Source organism: Delphinapterus leucas, chromosome 2, assembly GCF_059928025.1.
Source record: "Delphinapterus leucas isolate spDelLeu-1000000601 "Yukka" chromosome 2, BTC_Dleu_Yukka2, whole genome shotgun sequence".
NCBI lineage: Eukaryota > Metazoa > Chordata > Mammalia > Artiodactyla > Monodontidae > Delphinapterus > Delphinapterus leucas.
Window position 1 is genome coordinate 136,976,269 of NC_143130.1, and position 20,029 is coordinate 136,996,297.

Consider the following 20,029-nt stretch of genomic DNA (forward strand, 5'->3'; position numbering starts at 1 on the left):
AGTTTCCAGTATGAGTGCTTGATAAATGGGAAAGCAATAAAATCCTGTATGAGGAGAAACAGCAGTCAGTAAAGCTGTTATACTCTAAAATATTTTAAAGCCATAGTAGTAACTATTTAGAAAAGCATAAAAAGCAAACAATGCATCGGCTAAATTATAATAAAGGAAATTTTATATCCATTAAAATGTTTACCCAAATAATTTCCTCTTAAATTCCTTAGGGGATTGAGAGAAGGTATGGGAAAGCGGACAGGGTATGGATTAAAAAAAAACCAAAAAAAACCCCAACAACAGCAAAACATTTTTTTGGAACCATGTGGAACTCTGCTGACGACAAACCGGGTTGTTACATCCTGCACCACGGCAGTGTGCTTCAAGTGCCTTCAAGACTCCCTCTAATCCAGTGCCAATTGGCGAGCCCCTCCAAATTTCTAGACGTCTTCAAGCTCTTAAGGACTTGGTTTTGGAAGAGGAGGCACCCAGGTGCGCCTGTGCGACACCTCCGGATGTGTGCCGCGACACAGTGACACCGGGAAAGCAAATGCTCTCATACCCCGAGAGCAAGTTCTTTATTTACAGCTAACTAACCTGGGGAAACTAGGCTAGGCTTGGGAATCTTGACCGCTGTGCTTCCGGGATCCTGCGCAGCCTTCAGCCGCTGGAGAACTCGGCGACCAGGGCTGTGGACCCCGCGCTGTTAAGTTTGGGAAAGGAAGCGAGAAAAAAAAAAAAATAGAGCTGCTCCTTTAAGAATTTCTTTTCCCTTTTACTCTATGTTTACATAACACCCGGGCGATCCACCGCAGGGCCCGAGGGGGGCGGGGAGGGGACGTGGGCGGCCCCACGCGCCGGGGGAGGGGGCCCCGGGTGGGCGGGGGGGCTGCGGGCGTCTAGCGGAGGGCCGGGCGGCTCCCACCTGCCCGTGCGCCCGCGGGGCGGCTCAGCGGTCCGGCCCCCGCCCCTCGCCCTCCCCCGCCCTTCCCCCGCCCGCTGCCCCCGCCCCTCCCTAGCTTTCTCGCTCTTTCCCTTCCTCCCTCCCGCGGGGCTTCGGCGGCGGCTGCGGCTCAGGCGCTCGGCGCGGGTAGGTCCCCCTGCTGCCTGGTTCCATTTGTTGCCGAGTCCGGCTCGGGGCAGCCGCGCTGCGCGGAGCTCCGGAGAGCCCGGCAGGGCAGCCGCGCAGCCACGACGGAGCAGCCGCGGGATTGGCCGCCCCGCGCCCCCTTCGCCGCCGTGCCCTTCCCTGGCGCGCTCACTCCCTTCTCGGGATGGGATTGTAGCGGCGGCGCGGACTCGGCGGGGGTCGCGGCGGAGGCGACGGCGGCGGCCGAGCAGGGCTCCATGTTTTCCCCCGGCCAGGAGGAGCACTGCGCCCTCAACAAGGAGCCGGTGAAATACGGGGAGCTGGTGGTTCTGGGGTAAGTCCGGGGGTCCCCGACCCGGGGAGCTTTGGGGCGGGCGGCAAGCGCTCCGGGCTGGGTGGCAGCAGCGCGCCCGCATCCCCGAGCAGGGCCAGCGGGGTGGCTCGGGGGCTCTTTGGGGATCGCCCGGGCGCTTGGGTCGGCGCGAGCGGCTCGGAGGGCTGGGACGGCGGGGGCGGGGAGGCGCGCGCGGGGCGCTGCGGCGGGCACCGGGATGCGCTATCCGCGCCGAGGACGGTGGCGAAGGAAGTGGCGGGTCGCGGCCAGCCCGGGGCGGCGGCAGCGGCGGGGACTGGGGCGACCCCGCGCCCCGCGGGGCTCAGCGTTCGGGGACCAAGTCGTCGGCGGTACCGCAGGGATAGGGGTTCGACTTCCCTGCGCGCCCCGGGCCGGGTAGCGGGGGTAGTGGCCAGGGCTGAGGCACCGCCGTCGCAGGCACCACGCGGTGTCCGAGGACACCCCCCACCACCACCACCTTGGCGAAGCTGAGAGTCCCCCGGGGGCCCTCTGACCCCGCTTACTGTGAGCCCGGGGCCCGGAACTCCAGGCGCGGCACCGCCGGCTCGGCCGCAGCGGGCAGTGGGATCCGCGCGGGGGGCGTCCACGGGCAGCGCTTTGCATATTGTTATGGTGATCGCCACGGGTAGCCGCAGCCCGAGGGCACTGAACTGTCTGTGACTCGGTCGGGAGTGTCCCGGAGTGGGCAGGAACGCCGCTGCCCCCCACCCCGGGCTCCCGGGCACGGGACCGCATCCCTTTCGTCCCTCGGTCCTGGGATTCGGCCTCGCAGATGTCCTCCCAGCGGCGGGGAGCTCGCCAGTCTCACCCGCCTCGACTCCCTCCGCTTGTGAAAACCACATTTTGAAGATAGTAATTATCTACAGTCGTTAAACGGCAGCAATTAGAGACTTCATTTTCTTCCTGAGTTTCCTTGTGACATTTCTATTGTTTACCCTTAATAAGCCAAGAGAAAGGCTTCGCCAGGATTAAAGCAGGGTAAAGTGGGCAGTGAAAGGGGAGCGGAGTGGGGAGGGGAAAGTGCGGGGAAACTCCGGAGAAGAAGCAACTTGGGTTTAGTATTGGAAGAGAAAGGATTATTTTTCTCTTTGGATCTGTCACTCCTGAGAACCCGCGCTTTTGTCCTTCTCTCTTGAAAGACCTGTATTCTTAACATTATGGGTGCTGAAAGGTAGGCTTAGCACACATGCGAAGAGTCATGGGTATGGAAAAACTCAGGGCACTCTGAAAAATGTGTTTTGATAACTGAATACTTTGAAGTAAGTGCCGACTTAAACATAATTTTAAAAAGAAGAATTTTTAAGAGGAGCTTCCAGACACAGCTCAGCTCTAAGTTGTCTAGTCCAACTTACCTTGTTGCTACAGTATTAGGTGGAATATCATTGGAAATCTCATTACCTATTTGGAAGCTGTTTGCAGATAAGCATTTTTCTCACCTGCATCTAATTGTACTTAAAAGACAGATATCAGGGTTCACTGGAAGGAGAGAGGAATGGGAGGAAAAAAGCCAGAGTTTAGCTTGTTTTATGTAATCTCAGCCCAGCCTAAATATTGTGCAGTTTGGTTTTGTTTGTGTGGCTGGCTTCAAAGTATGTTTAACATTGTGAACCTGACACGAAAGATTAACTTAGGCCAGGACTTTATTTCATTATTTCCTTTTGAGGAAATCGTTGTTGAGATGTTTCATGAAAGCAGTGTGTGAATGGGCCTGGAGAGGGTTTTGTATTCACAGCTGGAAGTGCTGGGCATTCCAAAGCCCTGAAAGGGATTTATACCCTGGATTGTCCTAGTATCACAGGCTTACTCTAAAGTAGGCTATGTAAATGCGTTGCCAATTGCATGTGCTCTGTCCTTTAAGAATGCTTTTTCAGGAGACACTTCATATGACAGAGTTGGCACTTACATCAATACTTTGGGCCACTCAGCAGTTATTTGTGCACCTACTATGTGCCAGCACTGTTTAGGCATACCGGCTCCAGCAGTGAACAAGGAGGTTTCATTTTAGTGTGGAGTGGCAGGTATAAACAGGAGGAAACATGTAAACAAAGGAATAGTAAATGGCAATTTTGGGTGCTGCCAAGTTCTCAGCAGAAGTGGGTTAGCTTGGGAAATGTCTGTTGTAGGCAGGTCTTGCTTCTTTAGCTGGGAGGTCAGGGAAGGTCTCTCTGAGGAAGTGAAAGGTGAGTTGAGACCAGGTTCTGAGAAGATGCTCGTCTGGTTTTTGAATACTTCAGAAGAATTGTGGCCTTTTTCTGTTTTTGAGAGTAGTTTTCTGACTCTCTAGCGATATTGAACACATTTGAAGAATGCGGGGGAAATGGTGAAAAGGTAGGGAGACTTTAAAGAGACCCTTATTAATCATTATCCTACCCTTAGGACTTGAGACAGGACTCTCCCTTTTAAAACAGCAGTAACAAATAAAAATTATTATCAGATTTGCATGTCTGATCATCTAGAACATAAATAATGGCAGAGAATTCTAGTAGGTTTTCTCACTGATAAAGTTAACCTTGAGATCTAAAAATGCCCAATATTGATATTGATAGAAGCTTTTTGCTTGTAAAATACAGTGTGTTTTTCATTTAAAAAATAAAAAACGGTTGTGTGGTAGCCCTTTTTGTTTGCTTCTAAATTTCATAGTAAAATGTTGCTAAGAGGTCCTGGAGAGCAGACTGAGGAGCTATATATGTATATGTCTGTATCCATATATAGATGCTTCTGCGTCTTTTCGTGCTTTACACAATATTAAGAGAATTGCCAGCTAGTTAGGATTTTAGTAGGGTCATCATTTTCTTGGCAGATTGGTAGAATTTAATTATTTCTTGATTTCAACCAGTGAATGCATCGTAGCCACAACTCATTGTTGTGTCCATTATGTAATGGAAGATAGAGAAAAGGACTGGTCTACCTGTCAGGTCTTTTTTGCTGTTAATTTAAACCTGGCTAAAATGTTGAAGTTGGGGAAGTGTGTCAGGATTTGAGAGGCAGTTTGGTATAGTTCATGAGGAGAGGATGAACCAGCAGTCAGGAGACCTGGATTGAATTCCTTTCTTGCCCACTGGCTTTGTGATAGTGACTTAGGCCCTTACCCTTTCTCTGTTTCTTTAGAAATAATGAAATATGATTGGATTAGGTAGTTGTCAAGGACCTTTCTGGTTTATACCCTGTCATATTGTTCATTGGCTGAAATGTTGAAAACATATAGTTAACATAGTCTAGGTAGCCCAGCATGTGTTGATTTTGTATATTCTTAAGGTGAAGGTGTTAGAATTCGAATGGGAACTGTGTTTTAATAGCAGAAAAGATTGATGCTGTGATTACTTTTTTGGAAGTAGAGATGTGCAAAACAGGCATTTTTAAAACTTGTAATGGTATACGTATATTTGGTACATTGGTGTTAGGTTGTACATGAGGGTGTTCAAAATTTGGTAAAACTTTCTGTTCCAAGTTTAAGGAAGTCAGTGATGTTTTGAAATTAAACTCAGTGGGCTGAAATAATCAACATAAGGAAGAGATCATCTGATGCTGAGATTTTAGAACTGAAAGGGCCCTAAGAGGTCACGGTACATGTTCAGCTCTTTAATTTTACTGATGAAGCAACTGAGGCTCCCGGAAGGAAGGGGATTTGTTCAAGGTCATAGTTGAGCTGGATCACTACGCTGCCGGGTCACTGTTTCCCCACTTCAGGGCAGAGTCCAGCAGTGCTGTTAGCAGAGTCCAGTCAGCTCCTCAAAGCTTCAATTTTTCTTGTAACTTTTATGAGGGGAGCTGAATCTCTTTCTGGATTCAATTTAAAGGCTGCAGCTCTCTTGCTGACTAATGGCCCATCATGGTTTCTGGAAAAATATTGCTTATTCTTAGTTCCCCTCACCTCACAGTTGAATGGATAATGCATTTTGCAAGACTTTCTTTTTCATTTGATGCTTCACAAAATGTATTTTTATTGGCTTTCTCATCCAAAGGTTTTTAACCTAGGGTCCACAGATGGAATCCAGGGAGCCCTTGAACTTAGATGGGGGAAAATCATCTTTATTTTTACTGTATTCAAACTGAGATTTAGCATTTCACTCCATTATGTGTATAGGCAACAGATAGACCTGCTGCTAGATTCGTTAATACATTAATCCAGAAGTACATACATTATTGTATCACAACTTAAAACTATCTTGATAACCAAGTATAATTGATTCCATTTTTAATCCTTTATATTGTATTTTATGCATTTAAAAATATTTTTCTGGACTTCCCTGGTGGCGCGGTGGTTAAGAATCCTCCTGCCAATGCAGGGGACACTAGTTTGAGCCCTGGTCCGGGAAGATCCCATGTGCCGCGGAGCAACTAAGCCCATGTGCCACAACTACTGAGCCTGTGCTCTAGAGCCCGCGAGCCACAACAGCTGAGCCCACGAACCACAGCTACTGAAGCCCATGTGCCTAGAGCCCGTGCTCCACAACAAGAGAAGCCACCGCAATGAGAAGCCTGCGCACCGCAACGAGGAAGCAGCCCCTGCTTGCCGCAACTAGAGAAAGCCCACGCGCAGCAATGAGGATCCTGACGCAGCCAAAAATAAATAAATAAATTTATTAAAAATTTTTTTTTTCTGAAAAGGGCTCAGTATACTTTACCAGACTGCCAAAAGGATCCTTCGCACAAAAAAGCGTTAAGAATTTCTACAGATATGACTCAAAAATATTGTAATTGAAACTGACCAAGATCTACAAACGGCTAAAGGTCAGGGGTACGTGCCTATTTCCCTTTGGATTGTGTAGCATTTTATCAGGTAAGACAAAGAGGACTGTTGCTGGAAGAGTTTATGGTCTTTATTTTTTGAAACAAGCAGCTCCGATTTCTAGATGACCATTTTTGTCTTAACCTTGGCATTTTGCCTTGACCCCTCCCCTTGGTAGTAATAAGAAACCTTAAAATACATCCTAACACTTTTCCTTTTCTCATCGTCCTCTCTAATTTGGGCCCAGACATCAAACACTCGTGTCCTTTATAGACTAAAAGGTCTTTGAACTTAAAAAAAAAGAATACAAAACAAAATCTTTGCTGTCGCTCAGCATGTAGGGTGATCTGTAGAGCTCAGCTCTGTTTGTGTGGATGGAGTGTCTACTTCTGTAGGCTATTAAGGGTCATGATGTGACTGGCTTTGGGTTGCTATATTTTCCTTTACTAACTTTAGCCTTGTTTGGAGTATGTGGCTGTCTGTGTGGTTTCTTGTCTGGCTCTCTCAGATTTATTTGTTTCTCTCTTTAACACACCAAGCCTGAAACCTTCATTAGGACTTTTCGTTTTCAGTTGTATTTCATCATATAATTAACGTTTGGGTATGCTTTAGGTAAACAAAAGTAAAACCAGGTTGATACAGGTTCCAGCACCTTTACCAAAACATATTTTATCAAAAGGATAAAACATGTACACAGGAAAGACCAAAAACCAAAACCATGCCAGTTGCTGTATTTGAGGGAGACCAGTATTGTCACATTGAGGCAGTGGTTTTGTGTGTGTTATGTGGGGATCAGCAAGGTGGGGCCATAGATTGTCTTTGGAATGGAGACAGTAGCTCTTGATGGAGCTCCTTGGTATGGGAGAAAAATAACTGAAAAGGAATTTTTGACATCTTTTGATTTAACTAAGGGTTTCCCCTGGCGTGAGCAGAATCTATAAGAAGAAAGTCAGTCGAGGGTAAGAATGATTCTGTTAATGGTTCTTATTGAGCTTACTGTCACTTTTATCTTCTGGAAAATAAAAATAACGAGAGCAGAAAATGCTTCACATTTGTTAGCTTTGTCTAAATCAGCTGTTCTCAGCCACCTTAGTATGTGACGATCAGTTTTGAGGTACATGGCCGGTAATTTATGACACGTAATAAAGTATGGATCTTTTAAATGATTCCAAAATGTCCCTTTAATAACATGATTTTACGCACTCGCATCTGCTATGTTTTCCCAAGTGGGAGAGAAAGGGGTGGAGTTACATCAGGCAAGCCAGGGATTTATTCATTCAACAAATATTTATTGGGATTGTGCTCTTCCAGGCATGGGGGATACAGCAAGACAAGGCAGACACGTGAATTGCTGTCTTATTCTTGTCACAGCCCTTTAGGGAACAGGTAGTACAAATACACAGTTCATTTATTTATTCCACAAATATTTGAGCATCTGCTATGTGTCGGATGCTGTCCTTGGCACTAAGGGATGTAGTGGTGAACAAGACAGGTATCATCTCTGCCGCTGTGGATCCTGCATAGAAAGCAGTTTAGAGTATAAGCTGTGGCGGGGGGCACATTAACAGGGTCACCTAACCATGTGCCAGGATGAGAAGGGGTTAGCCAGGTGGAGGTAGAGGGAAAGATTGCTCTAGGAGGAGGAGTATTCTACGACCCAGAGGTGAGCACACATGCTCCTTTGAGGAATGGAGAAAAGCCCCGAATGACTAGAAGAGAGTGGTTGGAATGCATAATGTGAGAGATGAGGGCGGGAGGGCAGGTCCAGCAGGATTTGGGACTTTACCCTAAAGGCGTGGGAGACTGTAGCTGGATTTTCAGCTCTGAAACTTGGAGTGGAGAAAGCACTTCTGCAAAGAGGGCTGCAGCAGCGCCGGTGGAAGGAGAAGCCCAGGCAGAGAGGGACTGGGGCGTATGGGAGCCAGCTGCTGTCTGGGTTCCAGTTTCTGGTTCCTGTCCCTCATGAGATCCAGTTGCACCCACTGTCCAGGGTTGCAAGTGACCAGCCACTCATTCAGTGACTCAAAAATACTGACTGAGGGCCAGCACTGCCCCAGACACTGGGCTGCATACAGTAGGAGTGAGACAGATGGCCCCGCCTGCAGGGAGCTCACCTGTGAGTGGGGGAGATGGGTGGTGCAAATGAGTCGGCATGCAGGTAGATGCAGCATTTAATTTCAGAGAGTGTCAGGAGGAAGATGAAGCAGGATAAGGGGAGGAGAGTGCTTGTTGTGTGTGTGGGGGAACTAGCCAGGTCAAGTGCTGGAGATAAGGTAGTGGGGGCCCTTGTAGACAGGAAAGTCAGGGGAAACTTTTCTGAGAAAGTAACCCTGTATCCTCTGAGAGTCCCCCATCTTTTTCAGTTTTTATTTACTTTTTTCCGGTTTAAGCCACCCTGAGTGGGTTTCACTCTTACGCCAAAGGATTCCGAGTATCCTGTTAGTTAAGGAGGCAAAGTATGTAAACCATTTACTAAAGGTAAAATAGAAGAGCAAACAAGTAGAAGGACATACATTTAACGTCCCTAGACACACGCAGGGTTCAGTCCGCTGCGCTGCTCGCCACGTGCCCAGAGTGGTAATTGCGTTCCACTAGGGCTCATTGAGAAGATCTGCTCCTCCCTCCAAGAAGAGTTGACCCTTTGAGGACAAGGGGTGACTTCTACCCCCCTTGGAGTGCGAGGTATGCCTTTTCAGGTGCATGGGAGGTTGGGTTTCTCTGGCACACTGCAGCGCCCTGCTCAGCTCAGAGGTGTCTCTGGGGTTCGGTGACTGTTTCTCGATTTGGAAGGAACGCAGATTCTGGTTCTGTAGCGCAGCTGCAGCTTTGTAAACAGTCCTCTCAACCTTAAGGGCCCAAGTTAAAGGCTCCCTGCGATACTAAACATGTACTTTACTGACGTCAGATATTCCTGTTTCAACTTTTGTTTTTCTTTTTGTCAGTCACCTAACAGTCATTTTGTCACCTGCAGAAAGTTCTGCCTTGAAGGGAAGCAGGCCGTCTGTTCCCATTCCACCAGCTGCTCGGAGCTGCGTTGCAGCGCGCTAGGGTGGTGCTGCAAGGCCGCGGTCATTAGTGCCTACTAATGACTAACGACGGCTGGGGGGTACAAGCCTCTTGGATGACAGACCTAATAAATATGCATTAGGGGTATTTTCGGCAGCAGGTTTAAGACTACTGCAAGTCATTCTCGATTGAGGTTTTATTTCCAGCCGTCCACATAATGCTTCTCGCTTGCAAACACTTAACTCCGTTCGTACCCTGCTTTTCTTGCTCTGTGTTTAGGATGAGAATCATTATTTCAAGCTCTGTGCTCCCATTCTAATTAGTACTGGTTTAGCAGAATCCAACCAGAGCAGGCAGTTGTGTGTTTGGCTTCCAGGCTGTTGGTATGAAACGGCTGTTTACTATTACCAAGTCCCTTCGAGGAGCCCCCGAGGCCCCTCCTCCTTTCCGGTCCATACCTGGCCTTCTCGTGCTTCCTGCTACACGGTTGTGGGGGGCTCTAATTATAATCAGAACTTGTGATGGGTGAGCAGTGAGGGTTTTCTGGAGCGCTTGACTGATGAATCGATGACCTTGAGGAGAGGCCCTTTTTGCACAAGGACCACAAACACAAAGAAGTGTGCTTCTTGCCAGATCCCAGAAACTTACAGACTGGGTCCCTGCTGTGGTACTTGAGACTGCTTTAGGGTTTGGGTGCTTTTGTTTTTACATGCTCTTGGGTAGAATTCAGAATGGAGTCTGTAGTTTTGCTCTATGGCTATTTGTATAGGGTATGCAGGAGAGCTATTGGAGCGAACAGGTAACTGTACTATGTGTGTCAGCAGTTTATGCTTCTCAACATAAACTGCTTGAGAACTGTTTTCACATAATAAGCATTCAGTTGTTTGACTCTGTAAACCATTCAATGAAAGAGTTATATCTAAAGGCCATGTATTGAGGTGGACATTACCCAACTTTCCCAACAGGATTTGCAGGCAGTTGGAGATCAGATAAGAGAACTCAGGGTTTTAACTTAGTCCCACATTCTTCCTCTGTCATCTTCAAATACAGCCAGCGTGCCGGACCTCTCTCAGGAGGTGGATCCCCTCCTCGTGCATCTGAGCTAGTTTTGTGATTTGCTCTGACCAGTCTTTGTGACAGAGGTCTGTGACTTTTGGATGTTGCCTTAAGGGGTGTTGTATCTTCTGTTTCTGTTCTCTATATTAGTCTGCTGGGGCTGCCATGACAAAATACCACGGGCTAGGTGGCTTAAACAGCAGAAACTTATTTTCTTATAGTTTTGGAGGCTGGAAGTCCAATATCGAGGTGTTGGCATGTTGGGTTTCTCTTGAGGCCTCTCTCCTTGGCTTGCAGATGGCTGTCTCTCGCTGTGTCCTCACGTGGCTTTTTCTGTGTGGGTGCCCATCCCTGGTGGCCCTTCCTTTTCTTATAAGGACACCAATCATATTGGATTAGGGCCCACCCATGTGACCTAATTTAACCTTAACTACCTCTTTCAAGACCCTGTCTCCAAATACATTCACATTCTGAAGTGTACTGAGGGTTTGGACTTCAACATATAAATTCAGTCCTCAACATCTTCTTAGAAGGCAGCTGCCGTATAAAGACGTCTGACTACCCTGCTGGAGAGGGTGGCCCTGGTGGGTGAGAGATTACAAAAGGAGAGGAGGCCTGGTCATCCCCCAGCCATTCCAGCCACCCAGCTGAGGCAGCTGACCTGTGAGTGAAGCCATGGTGGCTTCTTGGTCCGTCAAGCTGCCCCAGGCCACACTGCATGGAGCAGAGATGAGCCCTTTCCTTCTAGTTCTGCTGAATTAACGAATTCTAAGTGCCAGTTGTCCTTTGAAGCCATTATGTTTGGGGGTGGTTTGTTACACAGCAGTAGACAACTGAAACACCACAGTATTACATTTGCATGTGGTTCGGTTGTCAGATCTGACAGACTAACAGGAAATAATTCACTGAGTTTTTGTTTCTTTCAGGTTATTGATTATTTTAATAAGCACAATTTCAGCCTTTTAGATGAGTTATTCCAAACATTAAGTACTGTACGGCCTGAAAACCGTAGCTAACAAAAGCAGTTGTGGAATAACTTGTATCATGTATAAGCCATCTATGATCTCTTTGCGTTCATTAATCTCCATAATCAGTATTAGCTCCTGAAATTCATTGAGAGCAGGCAGTTGAAGAATGGCCCGGCTGAGCTGAGACGCATGCTTCTGGAAGACGGTAGCATAAGCAGCTTTAAGCCGATTTTCAGCATTTTAAAGGCCACCCAACGTGAAATAATAGTACTAACAGAGGTTTGAGGAGGGGAGGTCATCTATACTAGCATCGTGCAAGTACAGGGCGATGAAGAGCTCATTTGTGTGGGTTGTACCTGTCTGTGACTGTCAGCGGTAGGAAGGAGGTGCAGTTCCTGAAATACTTCCCAGGTCTCATTGACCCCATGGAGCCAAGTTATGTGCTGGGTAGGAAGTGAGCAAAGACAGAAGGTGGCTGTGGCGTGGTGAAGTCTGGGCTGGGCCAGTGTTTTCCTTCCAGAAGGAGACAGTTGTGACAGCAGCCGAGCTGCCAGCCACGTGCATGGTCCTCGGGGTGCAGAGAAAGAACTACAGGTGTAGATTCTGCCAGTGACTGCCTTCAAACTGAGCACCTTGCCGAAAAAAGGATTCCTGTAGTAGCTGAAATGAATGGAATGTCTTAAAATTCCCCAAATTCTGTTTGGGAAGTTTTAACATTTGACAGTTTTAATCAGAAGGACTGAAACATGTAAAATGAAAACTTTTGCATTCAAAATTTGTGAACTAAGTGTAAAAGAAACTTAAATACACTCCCAAATGGTGTATTTTGTAAGTTTGTAGCTTTTATAATTTTGGAGATTTTAAAGCTTAAAACTACACTAGACTCTTTGGGATACCAAATATATAGGTAGCTATATGTTACTGCACATGTATTCTGTATGGACATATTTAATTAAATGTGGGATTCACTGTACATGCTAGAAATTAGGCAGTATCTAAACGTATGCAGTAAACTTTGAACCACTCAGTACGTGTGAGGTGATTGCTGTTATGGTTGCTGTTTCGGTGACGCCAGTGATCTCACATTTAGAAACCCACATAAGGAAATGCCCTCCAGGGGCCTACATCTAAGGGCAAGACAAATAACTAAGCAACAAATCATACATGGTGTTGAGGAGGGGTGGATGGAGGGAGCCGTTATTTCAGGTGCACTGCGTGCCAGGTTCTTTCGTTTTTTTCTTAATCAGTCCCAGGAGTTAGATTTCATTATTTGGGACATGAGGCCTCAGTTCAGGTAACTCATCTTGTCAGTGGCAGGGCCTGATTGGAAGGTAGGTTTGTATTGCTGTGAAGCCTGAGTCTTTCCACCAGGGTGAAGGTCAAAGGCATGTGTATTGCTAGGAGATTGGGAACATATCCTGGAGAAGGCAGCCCTTGAGCAGAGTTTTAAAAGGTGGCCTGAATTTTTATGGAGCAGTAGTAGGAAAGGTGTGGGGTTTAGGAACTTTGAGGGATTTGGCAGGAGGCTGAAGTGCTTGGGGAAGGAGATGAAGTTGGAGTATCATCTGGTTGGCATCTGCTTGCACTGGGGATACAGAGGTAATGACACAGTGGTCCCTGCCTTCCTGGAGCTTATCGTCCATCAGGGAAGAGGGACTTTAAGCAGATTAAGCTGGCCAGGTGCTGCCATGAGGTACAGGGCTTTATGAGGGTACACTGTAGGGGTCGGAACTTGTTTTTGTGCAGAGGGAAGGATCCCGTTTAAGCTGAGATGGAAAGGCTGAGTAGGAATTAGCCGAGGGTCACGAGGGAAAGAGCGGTGTGCGTAGAAGCTGAGGTGCTGAGAGACATCAGTGAGTTTGGAAATTACGGGGTTGGAGGGCCAGTGTAATGAGAGAGACTTGGAAGGGAAGGCAGCATGGACCCTGTAATGATATAGGCCGCCAGGATCGGGAAGCCTTGACAGCATTTCGAGGAGTTATTCCATGTGGAGATAGCAGGCACATTTCAGCTTTCTGATCCACAGGTTGGATCTTCTTTGAAATCTCCAAATGGGTCTGCGTTTCCTCTTTCGTAGTTTATTTCCCCCTACCTTTGTCTCCCTTCCCCACCAAGGGACAGTGGCTTGTGCTGGGAGGAGCCCTCTCCTGAGAGATGGCCGTGGTGGGATAAAGCCATCACTCGTTCACTCAGTAGCATATTTTGGAAACTTGTGCTGGAACCGATGGGTATTTTGGGGTCAGACCCCACCCAGGAGGGCAGTCAGGGATCAAAGAACCTTTACACACTCAGCCAGCTATCCTCTAGAGCCTCGCTTTCCCCAGATGCCCAATAGATGGCATCCCACATGCATTTTCCCCTGGGCAGAGAGGACCTGCAGCCCCACAGCCCCACAGCCCTCCTTCCCCTGCTCCGAGGAAGCTGAGTGTGCAAACCATCCAGTGACTCGCCCTTAGGGAGGAATACCAGGTGCTCCTCCTGGCTGTTAGTGAAGCCCAGGGTCTTGACTGTCTCTGGCTGAGCTGGACCAGCAGCAGAAGTGTGGGCACAGGACCACATTGCCCACAGACCAGTGTCTCTGGTTGCTCGGAGAGCAGAGCAGAGTAGACTTGTATTCTTGCGAGCTTGGCAGTTTCTTCGGGGTCTCTGATCACTGCCCTGCTTGCTCCTGGCTCCCATCTCAACTTTTACCTTGTCCTCAGTGCCTTCCCTCCTTTTGAATTGAAGTGGAGGTCCCTGGTCAGACGCCTGCAGTTTAAAATCATCCTTAAAGAGGGAGCATCGGGATCTGAGCTTTTTATCTCTTTTTTCTGCAAGGATGAGGAAGTTCCAGCTAGGCTGCTGCTGCTTAGCAGCTGGGTTCTTTCTCTCTTTGGGAGAGGCGCACCCAGGGCTGGCGCATGGGTGGTGGTGATGGTGTCTTGCTCTTAGCCAGGTCCTGTGCAGAGCCGCTCCGACCGGGGGAGGTGGGTACCATCCCTCACCGTGTTATAGATGAGGAACTTGAGCCACGCATGGGGTTGAGAAGCTCGCGCAGGGTCGCTGGACTATATTATGTGGCAGAGCTCTGATTCGAACCCATGCCTTTCTGACTCCCCGCACCTTTGTCCTTAAGTCCTGCCTCTACTGTATGTCTGAGCAGTTTTGTACCTTTACATTTATTTTTTAGCCAAACCCTTTCCATACTGGGTATTCTTTTTAAACACAGTGACACAAAACTTGACTCGTTTATGTAGTTACCAGTGAGGTTGAATTTTGTTTTAAATGTTTCCAACTTACATGAACTTTTGAGGCGGGGTGGAAATTGCCTACATATGTGCTTTGCCCACTTAGGCATTGCGCCTACTTACATATTTTCAAAAAAATCAAATATATGATCTCCAGAGAATAAAAACACGAACCCTCCTCATATCTGCCTTCTTGTACCTGAATATATTACAGTTAAATTAATGCTGCAAGGAAGAGCTGCTTTTGTAAATCCAAAATAATTCAAAGTTCATTTTCTCTAGTTTCAAAGCCAATTCAATGAGTTATTTTTCTAATCTTTAATCTCATTAGTTGTGGCATGCACCCCTGAAATCTTTTTTCTTTTGCCATTGTCTGTGATGACTTAGGCTCGAGTTTGTATTTTGTTTACAGCTTGGAAAAGGAGCTGCAAGCCCTTCTCTTCTCCAGTGAAGGTCTGCCTTTGCCTGGGTTCTCACGTCCCTGTGTGTTGATTTTTTCCTTTCTTGTCTCTTGATCTTGCTGTTAGTGTCGACTAAGGGGAATGACCTTCCCCACTCCCTCCATCTCCTCCCTGACAGTCCTTAGTACAACCTGTCGCAGCAGTGGCACTGGTTTAGTTAATCCGAAAACCAGAGGCCAACAGCAGGCCAGGAAAAGTGCCTTTTATTTGCTTATTCTGAGTGTTAACTTAGACCAGATGCCAGTTAAGGCTTTGATGAAACTGTTGACTTAGACCCTTCTGGAAGCTGGTGTAGCTTTATGTTGTACAGTTTCGACCTTCCTGGGAGGGCAGTTAAGCCTTTTCGGTTACAGATGTGGTGAGATGCACACGACCCAGGGTTTCTAAAAAAAGGTCCTTAACAAAGAGGTGTCCTTAGATATCAGATGGTAAAATAGCAAAGGACAGATATAGCCTCTTGATAAGCAATATTAGATGTTATATGGGGGGAAAAGCAGAGCCTTGGAAGCTCTGCAGGGAAGTAATTCAATCAGGAGGTTCTGATAATGTAATAAACTACACAAGGGTGAAACTTGAGTGGTTTACACACTAGAATGCCCTTCAATTGAATTATTGTCTTATAACAGTTGTCTGCCCATGTGCTACTGTTTTAAACATTAAAAAATAGCACAACTCATCTTTTCCCCAGATGGGAGAGAAAAGACACAAATCTTCATCTCCTTAATAATCTGTGTGCCCTCCTCCCACCCTGCAGCCGCACTTCGCTTGACTGTCAGAGCTCATGTTTTGGGTTTATTAGTTGGAAATCCTGTCCCTGATATTTAAGCATACAGACTCCGTGTTGGATAAGAAATACCACTGCTCCTCGTGTGTGCCAAGGAGCACAGTCTAGCCGGGGTGGTGAGCCTGCAGGCTTCCTTAGCCCCCAGGGGACCCCCTGGAAGAGAAGACGTTCTCCCCTTCACGCATTCTCCAGGGGCGGCTTCTTCTGTTGGTAGTGTGGAGGTCCCAGCAGGGCTTTCCCCTTCGTGCCTTCTCCCGGCTGCTGTACCATCTCCTGACTGCAGGAGGCAGTAAGAACTCCGGGTCCCTTGCAGGGTGTGGGAGGCCTGCCAGGGCGCCCCGCCCCTGCCAGGTGTTCAATTTCCTCAGGCCTCAGAGGAGGTGATGTCACCGTCCTTGGAGAAATGGGGAAGCGGAGATGCCTGGAGACTGAGCTTCGCCTAGGAGCCTGCACAGTTAGTAAAGGATTTGCAAGCTCAGGAAATTTGAATCCAGGTCTCTCAGATTCTAAAGCTTATGCATATTGGACTTCTCAGAGCCTATACATCTTATGTCGTTATCAGTAATGCCTTTTGATAGCTTTCTGAAGGGTAGAACGCTTAATGTTTGGCATTAGATTCTGAAGTTGGGATTATAACAATAGAAAGGCTGGCGATTCCCCTCTGGACCAGCCAGGCTGGGGTACACAATGGTATAGGCGACAGCCCCGCGGGGATCTGACCCTTTCTCACTGCTTGATGGCTTGTCCTCTTACACTTCCCTTTATGTTCCTCTCCTTCAGGGCCACGGGAAGGGTCAGAGGATGCCTGCCCCGGTTTTTCCTGTTGCCTTCATTCAGATTAGATTCAGACAATAGAGCTGCACTCCCTCAGGAGAAGGGCTCTCCATAGCCCTTAACTCTCAGTTGAAATGAATCTTTCTCTGATCTAATTGGGTTTTTTTTAATACACGTGAATCCTCACCCATGTTAGTTACCATAAATCACGTACTCTTCCATTTTCCTTGTGTAATTATTTCACCCCAATTTCTTTTAGATTGAAACAGGTTTAATTTTTTTAACATCTTTATTGGAGTATAATTGCTTTACAATGTTGTGTTAGTTTCTGCTGTACAACAAAGTGAATCAGCTATACATATACATACATCCCCATATCCCCTCCCTCTTGCGTCTACCTCGCACCCTCCCTATCCCACCCCTCTAGGTGGTCACAAGGCACCGAGCTGATCTCCCTGTGCTATGTGGCTGCTTCCCGCTAGCTATCTGTTTCACGTTTGGTAGTGTATATAAGTCCATGCCACTCTCTTACTTCATTGCAGCTTACCCTTCCCCCTCCCCGTGTCCTCAAGTCCTAAACCAGTTTTAAGTTGTGTGTCAGATTCTTGTAACTTTTAGAGGTTAGCACTAATCATTGACACTAATCATTTAGCTTTCCTCCACTGATAAATTTGTAAATGGAATTTTTTAAAGGCAGACCATTTATATTCAGGTAATATGGAATTAATTTAAAAAGCTGTATGCTGAGAAAATGATATATAGAGAATATTAATGAAAATTTTGGAAAAAGGAAGGAAAATGCTAATCATGCTGTTATTTTCATTTTTTGAACATTCACTTCTAATATCGTCTCTGCTGAAAAATATTTTATATACTTCATTTATACGTAGTATATGTGCTGCTTTTTAAAGTATTAACTAACTGACCTTCATTTTAAGAGAATTTAATTAACATTAGAAAAACATTTAAAGTAAGCCATACATATTTTTTTATCAGAGTAGATATGTGTGAATAGATAATCTAACACAAGTTCTGCTTTTTTTTTCTTTTGAGGTGGGTTTGCAGTATTAGAATTGCCATGTGATTTCTAAGGTCTCTGTTCTAACAGGATACATCGGAGGAGGAGAAATACAGGGTTATTCTAGCCATTGTTTGAGGACTTCAAAAGATCTCTAAAAGGCTAGTTATGTATGCTAAGGGCGTGACTTCTGAAAACAAGTTTCTTAGGTACTTAGAGAAAAGGATGCTTTGAAGGATTCCAAATTCTGCATGTGAAATGCACAGTCAGGCCCAGGATAACTTACTTCCTTGCCCTTGGGGCCTACTTTCTGGCCCCCTCCATTATGCCTCCCCCGTTATGAGTTCGTAGAACTTTCTGTCTCCTCTTTTCTCAATTGCTTTCATGCACGTGGTTCTCTCTGCTTGCTGCATCCCGCTCACCTGCTAAAGTTGAGCTCAGGTGTCATCTCCAGCAAGATGCCCTTCCTGACTCCCCCTCCCTTTCCCTCCAGCCAGAAGCAGTTAGTTCTAGTGAGCTCTCTGTGCCTTGTAAATGTTTATTCCTTTAGGATCCCGGTCAGGGCAGGGCCTGGGGCTCCCTCACCTGCACTCTGTCCCAGCGCCTCGCTGGAACCTGACACTTGGTGGCAGGTCAAGGATGTGGATGAGGAAATGCCACCCTGGAAATATGAGCATTCTAACGTGGACAGCCTGTTCCCCCTTTTCTTTGCTCCCTGCTCTGACTTTTAAGAAAGGATTGTTTACTTTTCAGTAAGTATTTTGTGTATTTATGTTTCTTTAATGAGCTTCCTAAAAGTATTATCCTGTTCGCATCTTCCAAGGTAAATTGCAGAGCTCTTGGATACCTGAACGCGATGAGCACTTGTTGACAGTTGACTCTTTGGCCCTGAAATGCGATGGTGGTGAATTTAAAATTTTCCTTTTAAACTTAAAGAGAAGGGGTTAAAGTGGCTGAGTACAGGGATGTGTTCTGAAGCTGACAGGAATTTCAGCTTTCAGCTTTAAATGTAGTATTAAAAATCTCCCTAGAAAAGTCAACAAATCCAAACACACTTTGACAGTGATAAATCTTTATTTTTACTCAAAATTAGTCGCTCTGGTTTCTTATCTTTCCACTCTGAAGTCACAGATAAATATTCTTTCCATTATTTTTTCCTGATATTTATCACAGCTGGCTTTTGTGTTTGCATGCTGGCGGGGTTTGTGTACTTTCTCACTCTGCATCTTCTACTTTCCAACTCCTTTCCTTTGATTTTTAGAGAGCCTTCTGCTTATAACGTATATATGATGTTTGCTGTTCAGCCAGTTTCGTGATGTGTTCTTTTTTCATGTCCCTGCAAACATCCTTGCTGTTTGTTGACTTTTCCTCCATTCTACCATGTTGAGTACAACTCGTTATATATTTGAAGCAAGACAGCTGGGGTGCTCTGGAAGCCAACTTGAGTTTATTTTTTCGTTCCTTTTCTTTGTTTATTTTTTAAAAAGTCGTTATCACGAGGAACCAGAAATCTTGTCATTAAACTCTTATTTCTTTTGCCGGAGAGAGCTGTGTATAGCAGGGGAATATAAGCCATCTTTCTTCCCTGGTTTTCCTTTTTTCTGCCTCCCTCCCCCTCCCAATCCAATTCCCCACCCTGCCTTCAGTTTAGAAGTTAGAATTCTCCAATGAATATTTGTCTCCTTTCTCCATTCCAACTCCAGTTCTTAGAGGGACCATAATAGATAATGAAATGTCTAAAATTCAGATTATTCATGGGATTTATAACAAATAAAAAGGCAAATGCGGTGATATTTTTAAAAAATCACCTACACATTGGAGAGCAGCGTGGCGGTTATACATTATTTTGAATTAAGGTCCTTCTTCGTGGTGTCTCTGCAACTCCCAAGCTGTATTCTAAGTATCAAACACACACAAACCTGGTTCTGTGAACAGAGTGCTGACTCATGACTTACCAACAAGGAGAAAGGAAATGGTCTGCTTCTCAGTGTGTGCGTGATCTTTGGGAGTAAGCTGCAGTCCATATGATTTGTGGATTGTGGTTTTATAAAATGGCTTCATGAATTTGTTCATTTGATTGGGTTATAATAAGAGAATGTTTTATGGTATTTGGCTGATCGTTTTTGCCTTGTAGGTTTTCTTTCTGGTGTACTATTTGGCACCTGCTCTCAATAAAAGTAGGCTCTAGAAGTGGCAGCTCTTTTCTCAAAATGGGAAATAACGTTTAGGGATGGTAGCTCAGTGATTTTGGTGGAATGTTGGTGGTTGATGAGTCAATGTATTACTGAAGATCGGTCTAAAGTGAGGTTTCTCCGAGAGCTGACATTTTTGGCTTTCTGTTACCAATGTATTAGCTATATACATGGTGACTATTACTAAACTGAAAACAGCCTTTATTTTTCTCGTAGGATACATTTCGAAAGCTAGAACTCTTGTCACTTCTGTACCAGAAGTAACTGGGTAAAAGAAGACTAACAATGTGTTGTGTTGCATTTTCTGCTTATCAAGAAAACTTAGCTACGTAGTTAATAACCTCAGCTTTCACACTACGGATCTCAGAACGCTTCGGG

The 20,029-nt window shown here is 46.1% G+C and overlaps 1 protein-coding gene across 1 annotated transcript in view; it reads left to right on the plus strand.

Moving 5' to 3' along the window:
• Window positions 1–1,090: 1,090 nt before the first annotated feature.
• PELI2 (pellino E3 ubiquitin protein ligase family member 2) overlaps window positions 1,091–20,029 on the plus strand; it is a 222,831-nt gene continuing 203,892 nt past the window's right edge. The window contains exon 1 of the mRNA XM_022570491.2: window positions 1,091–1,415. Coding sequence (XP_022426199.1) covers window positions 1,339–1,415 — 77 coding nt within the window. The 5' untranslated portion in view covers window positions 1,091–1,338. The remainder of the gene's footprint in view (window positions 1,416–20,029) is intronic.